This window comes from Diaporthe citri, assembly GCF_014595645.1.
Source record: "Diaporthe citri strain NFHF-8-4 chromosome Unknown scaffold_17, whole genome shotgun sequence".
Classification (NCBI taxonomy): Eukaryota; Fungi; Ascomycota; class Sordariomycetes; order Diaporthales; family Diaporthaceae; genus Diaporthe; species Diaporthe citri.
This window is the reverse complement of record NW_025064862.1, coordinates 272,235-289,216: the sequence shown is the minus strand read 5'-3', so window position 1 is coordinate 289,216 and position 16,982 is coordinate 272,235. Positions and strand designations below refer to the sequence as shown.

The 16,982-nt window shown below is 53.5% G+C and overlaps 6 protein-coding genes across 6 annotated transcripts; 1 reads left to right on the top strand and 5 right to left on the bottom strand.

Annotated features, from left to right (window-relative positions):
- Positions 1–253: 253 nt before the first annotated feature.
- Positions 254–2,719, bottom strand: INS49_005411 (uncharacterized protein; the record flags this gene model as incomplete). Its single annotated transcript, XM_043166191.1, has 1 exon — positions 254–2,719. One exon carries the CDS (start codon positions 2,717–2,719, stop codon positions 254–256), a length of 2,466 nt encoding a protein of 821 aa, XP_043017223.1.
- A 317-nt stretch (positions 2,720–3,036) lies between these two features.
- Positions 3,037–5,146, bottom strand: INS49_005410 (uncharacterized protein; the record flags this gene model as incomplete). Its single annotated transcript, XM_043166190.1, has 4 exons — positions 3,037–3,702; positions 3,942–4,164; positions 4,295–4,596; positions 4,652–5,146. The coding sequence occupies 4 exons, from the start codon at positions 5,144–5,146 to the stop codon at positions 3,037–3,039; spliced, it is 1,686 nt and encodes a 561-aa protein (XP_043017222.1).
- Positions 5,147–6,393: 1,247 nt separating this feature from the next.
- INS49_005409 (uncharacterized protein) lies at positions 6,394–7,161 on the bottom strand (the record flags this gene model as incomplete). The annotated part of the gene is made up of 3 exons (XM_043166189.1): positions 6,394–6,681; positions 6,887–7,035; positions 7,119–7,161. The coding sequence occupies 3 exons, from the start codon at positions 7,159–7,161 to the stop codon at positions 6,394–6,396; spliced, it is 480 nt and encodes a 159-aa protein (XP_043017221.1).
- A 476-nt stretch (positions 7,162–7,637) lies between these two features.
- On the bottom strand, positions 7,638–11,665 carry INS49_005408 (uncharacterized protein; the record flags this gene model as incomplete). Its single annotated transcript, XM_043166188.1, has 7 exons — positions 7,638–8,416; positions 8,484–9,347; positions 9,403–9,475; positions 10,318–10,718; positions 10,782–10,855; positions 10,921–11,303; positions 11,366–11,665. 7 exons carry the CDS (start codon positions 11,663–11,665, stop codon positions 7,638–7,640), a joined length of 2,874 nt encoding a protein of 957 aa, XP_043017220.1.
- A 990-nt stretch (positions 11,666–12,655) lies between these two features.
- INS49_005407 (uncharacterized protein) lies at positions 12,656–13,624 on the top strand (the record flags this gene model as incomplete). Its single annotated transcript, XM_043166187.1, has 1 exon — positions 12,656–13,624. The coding sequence occupies one exon, from the start codon at positions 12,656–12,658 to the stop codon at positions 13,622–13,624; it is 969 nt and encodes a 322-aa protein (XP_043017219.1).
- Positions 13,625–14,251: 627 nt separating this feature from the next.
- On the bottom strand, positions 14,252–16,583 carry INS49_005406 (uncharacterized protein; the record flags this gene model as incomplete). The annotated part of the gene is made up of 7 exons (XM_043166186.1): positions 14,252–14,416; positions 15,027–15,176; positions 15,246–15,356; positions 15,438–15,894; positions 15,949–16,031; positions 16,094–16,481; positions 16,540–16,583. The coding sequence occupies 7 exons, from the start codon at positions 16,581–16,583 to the stop codon at positions 14,252–14,254; spliced, it is 1,398 nt and encodes a 465-aa protein (XP_043017218.1).
- Between the last annotated feature and the right edge of the window lie 399 nt (positions 16,584–16,982).

Sequence of the window (16,982 nt, the reverse complement as noted above, 5' to 3'; positions counted from 1 at the left end):
CTGCTCCCAGCTTCTTCGTCTAGGAATGCCTGGGTCTTCACATGTTGCCCTAAGGTCCCGGATCAGCTCAGCAGCCGCGTGGCTTGAAGTACGCAGATTCAACAGCCGTAAAACAGCCCATTACTATGCGCAGCAGGTATCAGCTGCGCATTTGTGGACTCGAAAGTAAGGTTTGTCTAGGCTCAGCAGAAACCGTGGAATGTGGATCCAATTGCTGTAGTCACAGTCCAGAGTTCTCTGCCCGCTCTTCTCATCACCCCAGAGTGTATTTTCCCTCCTCTTCTTGTCCCTGTTCTCGCTCCTTCCTCCCCTCATCCAAAGGTTTCTCGATGCCCTTTCCCTCTAGCAATTGCGCCATTTCTTCATCGTCCCGAATAACAGACCACAGTGACGACCAGCCATGATCACGCACCGATCCGATTTCAGCACTCTTTTCAAGCAGTAGCTGCAAGGTACTTCGGTGACCATGTTGAGCAGCAACATGCAACGCTGTTCGGCCGTCTCTGTCTTCCTCAGACACATCGGCACCATTTTTGATTAGAAGCCGAATAACTTCCTCACTGGTCCAGCCAGCAGCAGCAAGATGCAGCGGTGTGCAGCCCTCATTGTCTTTCTCACGAACCCCAGCCCCGCTTTTTAGCAGAAGCTGAGTAACCTTGGCGACGTTCAATCTAGGAGTAGAAGCGAAAGCAAGACGCAGCGGTGTGCAGCCCTCATTGTCTTTCTCACGAACTCCAGCTCCGTTTTCAAGCAAAAGCCGTATAACAGCCTCATCTCCTGCTTCAGCAGCGTAATGCAGCGCTGTTTTGCCCCACCTGTCTTTCCCATGGATCTCAGCACCTTTTTCAACCAGAAGCTGTACGACTGCCTTGCTGTTTCCCATGGCATCATAATGTAGCGCTACTCGATCCTCATCACCTCTGTCAAAACGAACCCGGATGGCGATCTCATTGATTTGAGAAGCGGCATGAAGTAGTGGTGTCATTCCGGATCTGTCGCGTAGATGCAAATTTGCGCCTCTTCTGAGAATCGAACGCACCACGTCTGGAAGATTGGTTTGAATCGCATATATCAAGGGCGTTTCTGAAGAATAACCAAAAGTAGTCTCACCGACCACATCATCGACGTTCATCTTTGGCCAGTCCAGGAGAGAGTGAAATGTTTCCAGCTCACATTTGTGGTCTAAGGCGATGCGCACTGGCGACTTCCCAGACTCATCTTTTGGTGACCCAGCAATCAGCCAAAGATCTTCAACCAATTCTGGAAAATCATTTTCGATGGCCCATACCAAAAGTCGAAGGAGATCACATTGTTTGGATCCGGTGAGAGAATAGCGAAAAGTCGTGTTTAATGCAAGTTCAAGCTTTACTCGACCTGCCAGCTCTTTGATTCTTTTGCGTCGTATGCACTGTTCAAGAGTATTTTGGAAGTCTTGGTAGTTAAATTCTTTCTGTAGAACGGGTCCAAAGGTGAAAGTCGAGTACAAATGCTCATAGCACGTGAAGATATCTTCGATTTGATGGTCCGAGGCGAGTGCAGAATGGCGCTTCATCATGTCCCGCATCCCAGTCAGGCCAAATTGCTGGTCAATTCCGTTCGTTGACCCACTCGCTCTTCGATACAAGTCACCTAAGCATCGGAGAGCCCGCTTATAAGACCTGCCCGGATATCTGGAAAGTATCCAGATGATTATAGCAGCCCCGTCTCGGAATTTCGAGTTCCGCCGGAGGTACTTGGCCCGGTCCAGCAGACTCTCCACAACATCATCCTCTAGAAGCGGCAGCTTCATCTTGAGCAGAAATGCTGGGACAATGCTCATAAGTGCCTCCTCTCGTGTATCCACGCCAGCTGAGCTGAGGGCACCGGCAAGTGCGTCAATGTGAGGATCGGAGAGCCCAAGCCAAGGCGTAGCCCGGGAACTGGTCGACACGGAATGACCTTGCATTTTCAAGTAGTCGTCTCCGTCCCCGACACCGTGCAGCTCTCCGATGATGTCGACTATCCTGTTGATAAAAACAGTGTAGACGTCCTGGGCCATCAATTGCAATAAGGACGTACTCCCATTTGTCGGGATGCCCAATATTGTGAGTCCGTCTGTATTGGACGTAACCCTTTGTCCGGGGGCGTCAGAGCTTTGTTTTGACGATTGGGCTCTGCTGAGGAGGCTAGATGTTGGTATCGACAGGTTGTCTGGTCTTGATATAGCGTCCACGGTTCCGTAATCCCGTACTTGCCGTGTCTGGGTAACCCAGAGATACAATGCTGTCTCGATATTTTCGCTTTTCGACTTCTCAACGACGATCATTTCGCTGCGGATCAACTGTTCCTCAGCTGTGGGACCAAGGAGCTCTGACCGTTTTAGTGACCAAGACCACAATCCCAACACAGCCTGGAGCTGATGGCTGCTGATGCTCCATTTGCCATCTCTGTTGTACATCTGGAACCCAACGGTGTGTAGGTCTTTCTCTTGTGGTGTCTGTTCGGGCGATTTTGAGAACCAACACGAAGACTTCCATGCAATTGCTTTCGGCGCAGAGCCGCTTTTCCAGACAACGTCCAAGGGAGATTGAGTAAAAACATACTCGGCTGAGACCTGCAGGGCCTTTTGAAGCTGCAAGGCTGTTGTACGGATTTCGCCACCCCAGGCCTGCTCTGGTGGCAAGCCAGATTGCACTCCTGTCAGTTCTGCGAGCCTCAAACGGAAACGCATGATCTTCATCCTCGACGTACAATCAGCATCCTTGTTCAGAGGCTCCACTGGGGATCTTGGGGGAAGCATGCGGTCTGAAATTAAAGTTGTGGAAGTAGATTAAACATCCAAGGAAAACCCTGTCCGTTGACCCTCTACATAAGCACATTCCAAGACCGCAGCATTTTTATATCCCGCCTACTTGTAAGGTCATAGATGTTATGCTCAAGAACCAGGTATGAAAAGCAGCCCTTGTGATGCTCGTGCGCAGTCTGACTCAGATTACCCATTGTCCCTCTTCTCCCGGCACATCATACCCACATGCATTATGCCAATCACTCACTCACTCAAGAACTTTGAGCATTAGTCTCCTTCCCAGTGTAGCTTTTCGAAGCCGACAATTTCGGCCAAGGAGCGAACATGTTGCTACCAGATGGCGGCAACGCATCCTTCAACTCAGGGAGGTTCCTAACCAACACATCCCGCATAGTGCTGTTCTGCACCCATTTGAGCCCCTCAGGCGTATAAGTCTCGCCGTTCCACTGAGTGGCGATGAAGCGATCGCTCTTCAGCCGCCGCGAAGCCATGCAGACGAAGATCCGGAACGCGGTGTCGCTGAACCCGAAGCCCTTGGGCAGCGGCTCGCTGTGGCTGCCGACCAGGACGTCCACCGCCTCGATGTCGCCGCCGTAGACGTCCTCCAGATCCCGCGCCAGCGCCGCCCGGTCCTTGGCGGCTTGGCTTGAACCTTTCACGCCGCCGACAAGCTCTTCGAATGTCTTGGGCGCTGGCATCCGGAGGAGCCGACGGAACTGGTTGTACCGCGGGACTCCGCGCTCTCGGTCGCGGAGGATGTCGACGGTGCCCAGGTCGCGAGTTGGGATGCCATCCGGTGTGGTCAGGTTGCGGAGGAAGTCTGGATAATTGTGGTTCGTGATGGCACCGGGATAGTTGATTCCGAATGAATAGAAAGCGTCGGCAAAGGATAGTGCCTTGGGCCCAACGAAGGGATCCTGTGCTTTGGAGAATGTCAAGTCCACCGTGGGGACCGTTGAATGATGCTCTCCGCTACTGGCGTTGAAGAAGGCGATGTCGTCTTAGAAGAGGTTACTATACAATTCGGGGCAACCAGAGTGATAGTGGAGAACTTACCAGGAACCAGAGAGTGCATTCGGTAGACTGAGACAAACTCTTCTGTGAGTGAATATGGTACCCCATCTTGTCCAGCGCCCGACCCCGGAATGCCACTGACAGCCTCACTCGTCTTCGATATCCGACCGACTAGCTTGTTCAAGGTTTCTCCTGCCAATCCCCACCAATTCGCGTTCATGGCGATCTTTAAGGCAGGGTGAGCCAGGATCGCTGGTGTCCACTCCACTGTGTGTATTTTCGCCATCAAGGCGCAGTTGATCAGTCGCGCCTTGTCGAAAATCTGGTCTCTAGGAATAAAGTCAGCCCAGCCGCATCCATCGGCGCTCGAGTCAGTGATGATCATGAGCAGTCCGCGCTTACCCGGTCCAAGACGGATATGCTTTCCGAAGCATATCACAGATGGCATTGTGTTCCAATGTAAAGAGGGTATGCATCATCTCTAACGCTACCCACCAGTTGTCGTGGAACCCAGTGAGTGGATTTCCATTCCCGTCGCGGGGAAGAAAGGCAACGGCTCCCTTCTGGTCCAGTTCCAGCTTCCCGTCTGGGCTGTTGTCACGGAGTTGCTTGGTCAAGATCTCACTTGATCCATAGATCTGAGAACCGTCCCACCAGCCCGTATTGACGTTCTTGTAGCCGGGGCATTCGGAGTCGGACGGGTCTAAAATTTTGTCTGGCTTTGTTCGTGGTAGTTTCATCTCTCCGCCTGGCCAGGAGTCACCATATGGGAGAGGAACCTCAAAAGACTCCTCGCTCTTTCCAAGGGTCAGTCCCGCAAGCCTATCAAGTAGTGTGAAACAGAGTGCTCACGGTCTCATGATTGAACCAATCATGGATCTGGAACTGGATCCAGGCAGCGGCCAAGAGGTTCAGGCTAGTTGCTGGTATGAATTTGTCCCTCTTCATGAACCGTTCGCTCACGATGCGGGGATTGGGAGTCCAGAGGTCCCGCTCAGTCGGCTTTCCAGTTTCCTTCCTTGAGAAGTTGCGCCCAAATCGAATACCGGAGCAGCCCATTAGAGGCATTTCCAGTGAGTTGTAAGTGCCATCAGAATTCCTCGCGTGCAGAAATCGATCATTCGGAAGCGGGAAATCATGGGCGTTGCCCTGCTCGGACGTAGAAGCGTAGCCATCGTAGAGGTTTTGCTCGCGTAGTTCGACACGGAAAAGGTATAGCTGCAGTGTACCAATGAGCCCTGGGAGCTTGTGCCATGCGACAAATTTGTTCACGACGCTGAATGTCCAGATCCCAACGCGGTCCAAAAAAGACGGTCGAGGTGTCGAACCTAGAGCTTGAGAGGCCATGCTGACCTGCAAACAGGGGCGCGGCGTTGAGCTCGCCTGCAAATAATTCCCTGGTGGTAAAAGGGGGGGGGGGAGAAGGCAACAACTAAATAAGAAAACACGCCATACAAGATCGGCGGGGTTGGTGCACATGTGTGTGTCACACGACACCTAAGCAATGCTGAGGCACTGCAACCTCCATTTTCTTATTGCGTGCTTACGAGTGGTCACACATGCACGGGATATTCGGCCGATTGGACCAGGTGAATCTGCTGCGGGATTATCTATCGCCAAGGAATGGTTATCTGCAGGCATGCTTTCAACCGGTGAGGGCGCCACACATACTGTCTGTGAAACAAATCCAGGGAATGTTGGGCGTGTGGCACAAGTTCCTGAGGCACCTACCAAATGTAGTTTATGATCCCTGACACGTACTTGACCAGTGTGCAAACGCAGATTTGTCCCCCAGCTTGGATCTCAGCTCCACGATCCCGGAGACTTTGCGCTGGTCACTTTTCACAACTGATTGCTCGACCGAGTTTTTACCTCCCGTTCAGGCATTACCTGAAATTCGCCACCAAATATGCGAAGCAGACAATGGCAAGTCCATCAATTCCCGACATTCTTGTTTCGCAGTCACGGTGCTCGCACGCGATGCAGGTCGGCCGAGAAGCTCTCGTCCTCTTCTCCAAACATGCGCGCCTTTAAGTCTTTGTTCTGGGTTGGAACCTGCGATCATACAATTAAAGTTTTCTACGAGGATCTAATGATGTACTTTGTGCTACCCTATATCATCTACTAGTAAGTATAACACAATATCTCTCCAACTGGATTAAGTAGATCATGGAGAGTGGCATTGCCAGCAAGAGCCCCTGTGTTAACATCAAAATCCAGTATCACATTCTTGCCTCCGTAATTAAAAGGGGCGATGGGTCCGCCAACTTGGTTCAGTCGAACTGCCAAGTTCTTAAACTGCCACCCCCACAGAATTCGGTCCAAATTACCATGATGCAAGTAGAAGAGTGGATCTTATAGGCAGATGCGAGATTAGTGAGATATACATGAGTTTGCTTAGATACTTCGGAAAACGATAATCGGGCTTTACCTCCTGGTGAGTTATAAGCATCTCCAATGGTCCCAAGAACGCCTCCCACACCAAAGTGGCCGCTCCCGTGGATATTCGGCTGGTCGAAACTCGGCACGTTCTCAATAGCAAAGGCAAAACTGGTGTAGTCTGACTGACTCAGGACGTGATCGACCAAGGCCTGCTAAGCGAAATAGTTCATGATCCACGGGGTGAAGTGGCGCTTGAGGCATCCCGTCGATGGAACGTTGATTTTGAACTCGGGGTAAGTGAAGGGACCAGTCGTGACAGAGCCGCCACCAGTATGACCAGTGATGTTCAGCGGATTCTGCTCAGCAGTTGCTTCAACATACGGCCCGTTCCCCCCGAATCCGTATGTGGGATCAAAGATGGCTGTCTTGTAGATGGCAGTGCTGTCATTGTTGGTCGACGATGCGTCGAGAGACCAGTCCCAGTATCTGTGAGATCCTGGCTAGCTCATCGTGAGAACATGACTCCTACCAGTTTCGATCACTTAATACGGCTGGCCTCCTTCATATCTACACTCATCTCTCAGAGCCTTCTCATATGTCGCGACGAAGTATCGATGCCACAAATTGAAATGCCCCTGCCCTTGATCAGCTCATGTCTTCGTAGAGTTTCAGGACTTAGTGGAGTGGAATCTAGTAAGTACACACCACCCAGTGAATTGCTGGTGTCTGGTTGCTGTGGATCGCTTGAAAGTCATCGAACCGATTTTTCGCAGGCTCGAATCCCGACTTCGCCGGTATGTCCTGGAGACACAGCACTGAATCGAAATACGATCTTTGCTGGATCTTGCTTAAAGCTCTCCTCAAGAAGATGCTGTCAGCACGACTCGGAGACTGGACTACTAGGGATATGGAGACTGCACGACTGTGCTCGGCTTACCACTCTTTGCGAACAGGAGGATCTCTGCAACAGGTCGAGGCATTATCATTAGCTGGTAAAGCTGCAACAAGCACCATAAATTGAGCGACTAGAGCAACGGGAAGCATATTGGAAATCCAAATAAACATCTGTCTCTCCAACAGTTCGGCTCTCCGGGACGAGAAGCTGCGAGGGGGCTCTGAAGATCGAAACGACTTTGTAAGTCTGCTTTTGACCCCGCTTCTGTCTGGGTCTAGATCTGAATTTTCTACCTATCAATAGTCTAATAATCTCCAGGATCTGTACCCATGCAGGCAATGGTGGGTTCCGAGACATTCATATGGCACAATAGTAAACTTAAACCTTTTGGGAACTTATAGCCGTTAGCTCTTACATATTTGAGCTTGATGCAGCTTGAAGCGATAACCAGACTGCGGGCTGGTCCCAATCAAAATATTACATGCTCCACTGTTGGGTGATTACGGAGATCGAGCAGATGCGTCACCCAGAGAAGTCTCGCTAGTGGTTCTACCTATGTACTCAGATCAAGAAGGAATCAGGGTGGTCATTAATGAACTGCATGGCCTCAACACGCCAGTCATCCTTAACCACCTCGGGCCCGCTCTCCTTGAAGTTGTACGTCTCCAGATCACCCTCAGAATACCTCGGCCAGTCGGCAAGATCCAAACCGTGGTTGTTCGGGTCCAGAGTGCGGACAAACGAGATGGCAGTAGCCTGATAGGCCTTGGTGTTCTCGCTCAGTGCGTACGGCAATCCCGCGAACATGTAGAACCAGACGTCGAAGGCGTGGAACGAGCCGAGCACGGGCAGGTGCGTCAGGACGCCCAGGTCGGGCAGCAGGCCGGCCGAGGGGATGCTGACGTCCGTCACATAGTTCCAGACGGCCTGCTCCGAGGTGTTGTAGTGCGCCAGCAGGTTGCGGCGCTGCGCCTGGAAGCTGAAGTCGCCCACCACTGCCGCGAGGCGCTTGAAGTTGGGGGTGACGGCGTTGAGGATGCCGGTGTCGAAGGGGGAGCCCTGGGTTATGTCCGAGGGGTAGAGGTCCATGAGGCCGGCCATCTCGGCGTCGGTGGCCTTGGGCCACCAGATGTCCTTGAAGTAATTGGCGAAGTCGTCGTCTGTGAGGGTCTCGAGTTGGGCGAGCAGGGAGAATAGGGTGCCCTCGTCGCGCATGTCGCCTGTGACCAGGGGCACTGAGGCCATCTTACCGGCGGCAGCCAGACGGTGAGGAGAGTCCTTGAGGTGCTTGCCGTCGGGGCGGATGGTCCATGTCGAGGCCAGGGAGCGAGGTCCAAGAACTAATTACGAAAAACACAGAGTCAGCAGAGTTTCTTTTATTTTGGGTAGAGGCAGAGCTTGACCTACGCATTCCCTCGTCGTTGACGGACGCCATGATGTCGTCGAAGTCGGCATCCTTCAAGCAGGCAATCTTGTCCGTGGCACTGTTGCATCCCGTTCTCTCGACCATGTGGTCAAAAAACGGCTGAGCACGCTCGGCATTCTCAACCATGACCGGTCCGCCAGACAAGGCCATCGCGCCGCGGAAGAGATCAGTTGCGCCCTCGCCCTCATCCCACAGTAAATGCGCCACAACGGACCAGCTGCCAGCGGATTCGCCCATAATAACAACCTGGTCCGGGTCTCCGCCGAAATCAGCAATGTGCTCCTGGACCCACTGCATGGCAACCCTCTGGTCCTCAAGTCCAAGGTTGAGCAGTCCGGCCTCCTCCATCTCCTTGGACGCAGAGAAACCGAAGGCGTTGAGGCGGTAGTTAGCCGACACGCCAACAATCGGTTGGTCAAGGTCGACCGAGGTCCGCACCAGACCACCGACGTTGTAATTCGGCACGGTGCCGCGGATGGCGTCCGTCTCGCTGGTGGCAGTGAACGGGCTGCCGACCTCATACCCACCGCCGTGGATCCAGATCACCACGGGCAGCTTGTCCCCCTTGGTGGCATCGACGGGCGCCTGCACGTTGATGAGCAGGCAGTCCTCGCTGCGGGTCTGTCCGATGGTGTTGAAGACGGTGTCGGCCAGGGATCCGACGACGGGGCCAATTGCCGTGCCGGCCTCGCCCAAGATCAGGCTGCTGGAGGAGTTCATGGACAGGATCGACGCAGTCGTCTTTTGCGGGCAGATGGGGCCATAGCTGCTGCCATCGAACTCGCCCAGCTGCTCAGTGTAGAGCTGCGAGTGCTCGAAGCGGCCGGCAGAGGCGAAGGGGATGCCTTGGAGATGTTAGTCATACCTCATCTCATGCACTAGTGGCTTGTTTGGACATACCCAGGAATTCCTTGATATTGCCGTTGATCCGTCCAGTGATGTTGGCATAGTCGATCTCTACCTTCGGGTTCAACTCATCACGGGGAGCGATAGGCTTTGCAGCAACCAAGGCAAGGTTTGACGCCGCGAGGAGGGCAGTAATGCCTGCCCAATTAGACGCCATATTAGGCCAGAAGAGTAAGAGATATTGTTAAAGAGTGGGGTTGGGAGTTGATGCCTCAACTCGCCAGTTGGATACAATGCAGAGACGGAAGCAAACTAATCAGGCTATACCCTGCCAAGAACGACGCGGCTATATATACCATGGCGAGAAGAACTCTCCTCGCCCAGGGGGCACGATCTATAATGTTAGTAATTGGCGTCATCTGTTCACCAATTCACCGACCAATTATATCGGATGTTCCGGAGCTCCTCAGATCAATCACGATCGTCACTGAACGTGCTGGAAAAGTTCCCAGAGGAAGAACTGTCTGCCGTGTGAAGACTCTATCCGGTATCGATCGACAGCCAAGATTCCTTGTCCGAGGGTCATATGCGTGGTAAGTCATCTGAATACCGGGTCGTATTTCGCGAGGGTGGGCACACAAAATTCAGGATTCCCACATCGATAGGGGACGGGCTTTGCCGGCTCCAGAATTACTCGGGAAAATGGAATTCTCCGTGTCTTGTGCCACGTGCCACGTGGAAGCCCAGAGTAGAGTTAGGTAATGATGCTGGAAGGCTTCCACAGGCAATACTGACAAAGTAATTATTTGCAGAGCTGAAACTCTCACAGACCATAGGTAGTGTCTAGCAAGCCTTATTTGTGGACAGCAGCGAGTTTGGATCTCGCGTTCGTGGAGATATGATGTGCACGCAGAGTACAAATACAACAATTATATGGCAGGAGTAAAGCCCCTAGACGTGCTGCCTCACATTCCGCTCCTCCTCCCAAGTAACATCCCTCTGGACAACAATAGTATCCATGGGCACATCATCCCCGAACTCCTCGCGCTTGGCACTGGTCGCTCCAGACACCGAGTACGTCATGCCGCTGCCGTGGTTCAGGTACTCGTCCGAGTCGTTGCTCGTGCTCAGGCGCTCGTGGTTCGCGGAGCGCTTGAAGTTGTGGTGAACCCTAGGCCGCGACCCGCCGCCGCCCGTGCCCGCGAAGGCGCCCTGATTCGACGCGATCTGGTTGGACTTCATGTCGTGGGTCGACCAGGGCGTGCCGTAGCGCATCTTGCGGTACACGGGCACGAGGGTGACTGCGCAGGCGCCGATGATGGCGACGTAGATCTCCACGACGGTGGCTGTCCACATGAGGGCGTATTGCTCTGTTGTAAAACGGTCAACCAACGTGGGCATACAATCATGGAACACTCTTGAGTTGCACTTACGGGTCATGTCCGTTACGCCGATTGAGGCCAGAGAGGCCAGAGAGCCGAAACGCACTAGACTGGCAACCACGACACTGTTCGAAGTCCTTCGTTAGTATATGGCGCCTGATTCATCCATGGTATCAGAGCGTCTACTTACATGCTGCCCAGGGCAAAAACACAGCAGATGCCCACCCTCTTTCTCGAGCTAACCTGCAGCTTCATGGTCTCGCGAATTGGCAGCACCAGCGTCAAGACGTCGATCAAGCTGTTTGCGATCGAGTTGCCAACGAAGTAGAGGATCAGATCAATGCAAGTCCCAGCTCCGGGGTCGGTAGTCTGTTCCCAGGTGTACGAGAGAGGAATGCACTGTACACAGTTGGTGATGAAAATGGCGATGAGCCAGCCAATGCATGCTGCTGATAAAACGTAGATGCCCTTCTTCATGAATTCCGTGGGAAAGACACGCCAGTAGAAGGTCAGAAGGGACAGCTTGATTAGAGGCGACGAGAAACCGTAGCAGAATTCAGCCGCGACGACGCACTATAACACTTGGTCAGCTTCCAACTAGTTCACTGTCTTCCCGGAAAGCAAAGCTCGCTGACCTTCAAAAATGTGACCAATTGCATTGGATCCTCGGCCATGACCACCACGATGCTCCGGCCCAGACCGCCATTGAGTGTGGCCTCGACGGTGACGGCGCAGAAGGCGTGGTTCACGGCCAAGCTGGCCAGCGCCAGCCAGTCATCGAGTCCCCATCCTACTCCCGTGAGCTTCCGCGCCCAGAATCGTCCGGCACAGGTGACGGTCGATATGACCGCCAGGACGATATTGATAGCGATAATCGCCGTGTCCGCATGGTCGCCGGATTCCGTCGTCGTTGCTGCTGTCGTCGTCGATGCCATTTTGTCTGCATGTCCAGGCTAACCACCCTGAGCCGTGGCCAGTCAACAAGAAGACAGAGTAATCAGGCTGGGTGTTGACTGGTGTCAGAAAGGTCCAGCGAAAGCAAAAAAGATTCCTTTCCGCTCCTTTGGTGGGGGAGAAGCAGGTTAATACCCATCATCTCCATATCCCCCTGACAGACAAAATTGTGTAGAATAGTCAGGATACGGCAGATCCCGTAGAGTTTGTGGTCTGAGCGGTTCCTGATCTGGCCGGCCGCGTGAGGTTCCTGAGTCCCAATGTTGCATTTGGAGGCGGCTCTGCAGGGAAAACGTCGCAAGAGATTCAGCGCATGAAACGGGTCCACCGCGTCATCAAGGCCGGAATGAGGGCCGGAATCAGGGTAGCTGCTTGCCGGCGAAGGCTCGATCGCGGTAGATGCCGCCGCAATGGGCATCGGCTTGGCTTGCGTGCGTGTATTTGCTAGTCATGTGATATCCACTCTACATACTAACAGACTCCATCCGAACCCCAAGGCTCCACAGAAGCTAAAGTTGGTCCTATCAAACGGTCCGAATAACAAGGCTTTCGTGCGAGTGCTGTTTGGCCGAGATTGTGCCCTGAAAAGAACGGCATCGGACGGAGCTTGCCTGATGGCGAAGCGGGAATTGTTGATCCTAAAGACTCAAACCTAGATGCCGGAAAACAGTCACGAATCCAGGAAAAAGAAAGCCCATCGACGCCAGCGAAAATGAGACGCAGGCATTTACGATGTTCCAAAGTCCCCGCTTAGATGCCTCCTGAGGTCGCAATGGGAAAGGTGAAATGTTTGTGACACGATCTGTAGCTGTAGGTAATAAGCTGCTGACTTTTCCGCCCGATCCTTTTGATGAGCTTTCTCAGGAGGTTTCCCCTTTTGTGGTTCTTGTGATGGGAATCATCACATCGACTTTCTTTCACTGATCGGAAATTTCCGATTTTTCGCGGTAGCCGCATTGCGAGCTTCGAATATGGCGGGCACCAAAGGCGAGAGCTTCCCGATCCTCTCATACCAGCCTCTGCGGCTCTTCTATCAGTTCTTTGGCGGTCTTTTCATCCTTTTCTTCCGGCTCCCCGTCTGGTGTGTGCAGGCTCTGATCCCGGCATGCCGCCCTCACCCGAAATGGGGCTTCAAGCAGGCGCTCATGGCGCGCCTGACACAGGGCATCGTGGTCCTGCCCATCCACGGCGGCGCCTTCGTTCTAGGCGACGGCCGCACGGGCTACAGCGGCTTCTTGGCTAAGACACTGATCGAAAATGCCGGCGTCAGCGCCGTCTTCGCGCCGCAATACCGCCTGTCTGGCTACGGCGGCGCCAGTGTTGCCGCCGCCAACCCGTTTCCCGCCGCGCTGCAAGACGTCGTCACCAGCTATCTGTACCTGGCCCAGACCCTCGGCATCCCGCCCCGGCGTATCGTGCTCTGCGGCGATAGCGCTGGTGGCAACTTGGTGATTGCCCTGCTGCGCTACCTCGACACCTCCGGAGAGGACCTCGGTATCGCCGCCCCGAGTAGCGCCGTGCTGATCGCCCCGTGGGTCGACCCGCTCGCCAGCTTGGGGCCGGACTCGGTGTACAAGCAGCACGAGCACTGGGGCACCGACTACCTGCCCGTGTCGTTCCTCCGTTGGGGTGCCAAGGTGTACTCGTCCGGTGTGACTGGCGAGAATCTGTTATATGTGACGCCTCTTGGCAACCCTTGGAAGACCCAGGTTCCTGTTTTCGTGAGCATGGGTGAGGCGGAGATCCTGGAGACCGACGGCACTGCGTGGTGCCGCCAGATGCAGAAGGCGGGTGGCAACATCGAAGTGTATTACGAGGAACATGCCGTCCACGATACTTTGTTGATGGGCGCCATCATTGGCTGGGAGGAGAGTGCGCAGGTCGTGGCGTCGAGGATCGGGGAGTTTGTGGCTAAGGTGCAGAAGGAGACGGATTCATAGGCGAGTGACTCGGAGTAAGTCTGGGAGGAAGTTGATCTTTCGCCCTTAAATGAAGTTTATGTGAGTGAACCTCGTGTGTGTACATAACGATTGGCGGTAAATAATGAACTTGGAAATCAAAAGCTCATACGTTCGTTGTCTTCACGTTGTCTGACGGCCTGTTTACAAGCAAAGACTGGCCACCAGAATACGATCGAACCAGTAAGACCTCGGGAATCAACCATTACGGGGATCGTGGTCAGGTTGGATGGCTTAAACTTGCAGACCACCGGAAATTAAGAGGTCGAATACGGGTATCACCGATTATAATTATGAAGAAAGACTTCCACCTCGGTCCAACACACGGCTTGCTCCCCTAGATGCTCGGGAAATCCCGGTGATGGTTTTTGGGGTTCAAGCTGTTCATATGGCGAAACCAGCATTCCCATAGAATAGCATGGGATATTTCTCGGCAGCGATCCAAAGAATTTGGGCGCCATAATGTTGTCGTAGGAGCTGCCCATTTGCGGATTCGCCACTGGACCCAACTCACCGGGGTCGCAGTCGGACTTTATGGCCTCTACCAGGCTTCCCGTTCCCTCCCACACTGCCGCGGGCAGAGCCCGCTGAATCATGCAGTTCCACCTGTTACACGACGCGGCCCGTCATCTGACAGAGTTCGCACCCGAGGTTGTAGTCGCCGGTAATGTCGAGGATGCGCTTGAGCTGCATGTACAGAGCATTGGTGTCGCCGGCGCAGAGAGGAAGTACTGAAGTCCAATTGCCAGAAAACAACGTCAGCATCTGCTCGATCTGAATCTCTGTATAGTATGGCCGCGATCCTGTGAGGAAGCGGCCGCTGACTGCGTCATCGAAAGTGGTAAGGCCTTTGAACGGAGAGAAGAGATTGCTCTCGTCACGCATGTCACGAGGGAAATATTCAGCCAGTATCAATCCGCACATCAATGAGATGGTTGCTCACCCTCAAAGTGGAAGGATGCCAACAATGTCACCCGCAGTGACACGCCTTTCAGGGGGTCAGTGAAGACCTTACCATTGGGTTGAATCGTCCACAAGTATATATAATTTTAACAGTGGGCTCTCTAGACATGTGTAGCATTGATAGTCACGCTTTGCAAGTATCTCCAGTGCTGCAATCCAAGGTATGACTTTACGAGCAGATGTTCACCGGACGCTTCTAAATCCCAGCAGCCCACGCCAATTCATCCCCAGGGCAGTCGGTCAGTCGCTAGTGGCGGCCCTCCTCTGTCGTCTGCAATGCCACCACAGGATCAGAGGTATGGGGAAGCCCAGAATCACTCCTATCAGCGCTAAAAGTGTGTTGCCCCAGCCATAGCCAAGACGTTCGTACATGATGGGGGGCAGGAAGAGGAAGCAAGAAACCAGCGATTGAACGGGTCACAGTGATGGCGCTGACAGCCGAGGCCGATACGCTCGTGAAACAGTCAACTGTATAGAGGTTGATGATCTGCAGGCCGTTCACGATGCCAAATGCGAAGATGAAGACGCCGACGTTGGGCAGGATCCAGTGGAGCTTGGCATCTGCCGTCCACTAGAACTCGTGGTTAGGAGAGCTGACTAGACGATGGCATGCGAGAATTGCTTTCGGAGATTCGCTTACTCCGTAGATCAACAGTCCGGGAGGGACAAGGACCGCACAGGCGCCTAGCATAGGGAGTCGGAACTCTGGCAGTCCTTTGTTATTGTTTCGTTTTTTCAGTGTGGTATAGACCTGTGCCAGGAGTTAATTCGTTGCCAACTCGACCTAGGTAGCATCCTGTTAGAGTTTGCCGGGGGGCCGGTGAGCACTTACCCATCTATTGGCAAAAGCACCTGACTGGGAGCCAAACGCAAATCCAAGCCCGAGAGATATGTAGTTGAGCCCGGAAATCAACCGAGATTCGCCATATTGAACTGTCCACAGTTCCGTCATGGAAGAGATGGCGATGTACATGAGGCCATACAAGAAGGCGCCGTAGAGCGAGACAAGCTGGATTGTGGGCTCAAAGCACAGGAGCCGCACAGCAGTTGTGAGCTTCCTTGAGATCTTGCTTGTAACCCTTTCGCCCTCTGCAGGGGCTCCCAGATGAGATGTGGCTTTATGTCTCAGCTTGTGGCTCTTCCGTATGACTGGTGCATATGTCTCCCTTAGGAGGACGAGCCCGATCAGCTGGATCAAAGCAGAGGCAGCGGATGTGACCCAGAATACCCACCGCCAACTTAGATTCTCGACGATCAGGCCACCTATGATAGGCCCAAGTGCCGGCCCACTGGTAATCCAATGTCAGTGAGGCTCAAGTTTTAAACTTATGGTGTCGACATACAGTAGCGCTGGGAGCGTGTACAGGCTCAGTGCCCTGGTACGCTCTTCTGCATTCCAGCAATCACTGAGCACACCTCCTCCGAGCTGTTGAATGCGTGGTAAGCAAACAGAATAATCTGTCCTGGTGGAAGAAGGTCCCATCTTACAGCAAGAGGGCCACTCCCGCCGACACCAGCCAGAAATCGGAATGCAACCATCTGGTCTCTTGATCTGGCGAGGCCACAGGCTATGTTGAAAATGAGGTACCAAATGTTGCTCAGCGTGAGTACAGGCTTCCTCCCGTAGATCTCTGAGGCAGGACCTAGGAGCAGCGGCCCTACTGCATATCCCAGGACGTACACGGTCAGTAGAAGAGTGCTAACAACTGGGTCATGGATCTCGAGTTCCTCCGAAATAGCATCGATTCCTGGAGCCATGGTAGACGACGCGAGCGAAGAAATGAACTTGTAGCCGGATAGCACCGCCGTAGCGAACCATCGTTCCCAAAGGGGCCAGTCCCTGGCAGTCTGGACCTTCGGAGGGCTCGCATCCTGTCTGTAACCACTGTGTTATTTCACTTGGACATTTCTTGACGTCTTGAGGCATCACCTACTCTTGCGAAGTTGCCATCCTCGGTGAACTTTTGATGGCGCTCATGGTTCCTCAGTCACCATGCGTTGGTCCCTGGCTCAGGACTGGACATGTCTGTCAGGTCCGGCACCAGGTCTCGTGCTTGACGCCGATTTTTTCCATCCGCGGACAATTCGGGCTGGTACACTGTTCCTTTGGTCCGCAGACCCACAAGAGAAACAGTCCGATTCATGACATCCATAGCTGAGTCGTAATGGCATGTTGAGGAATCCATCGTGTCCGCCGATCGAACACGAGAGTGGACAGCCCCTAGCTGGATGAGGACCCGAGGCCGGATCTAGATTCATGCAGCAGGACGGATGCGAGCACAGCAAGGGAGTAAGCAGGTACTGTGCTACAGACTCTGAGGATACAAATTCAGTGGGTGTCTAAGCTTGGAACCCTGTTGGCTGATGCTTTCGTCTT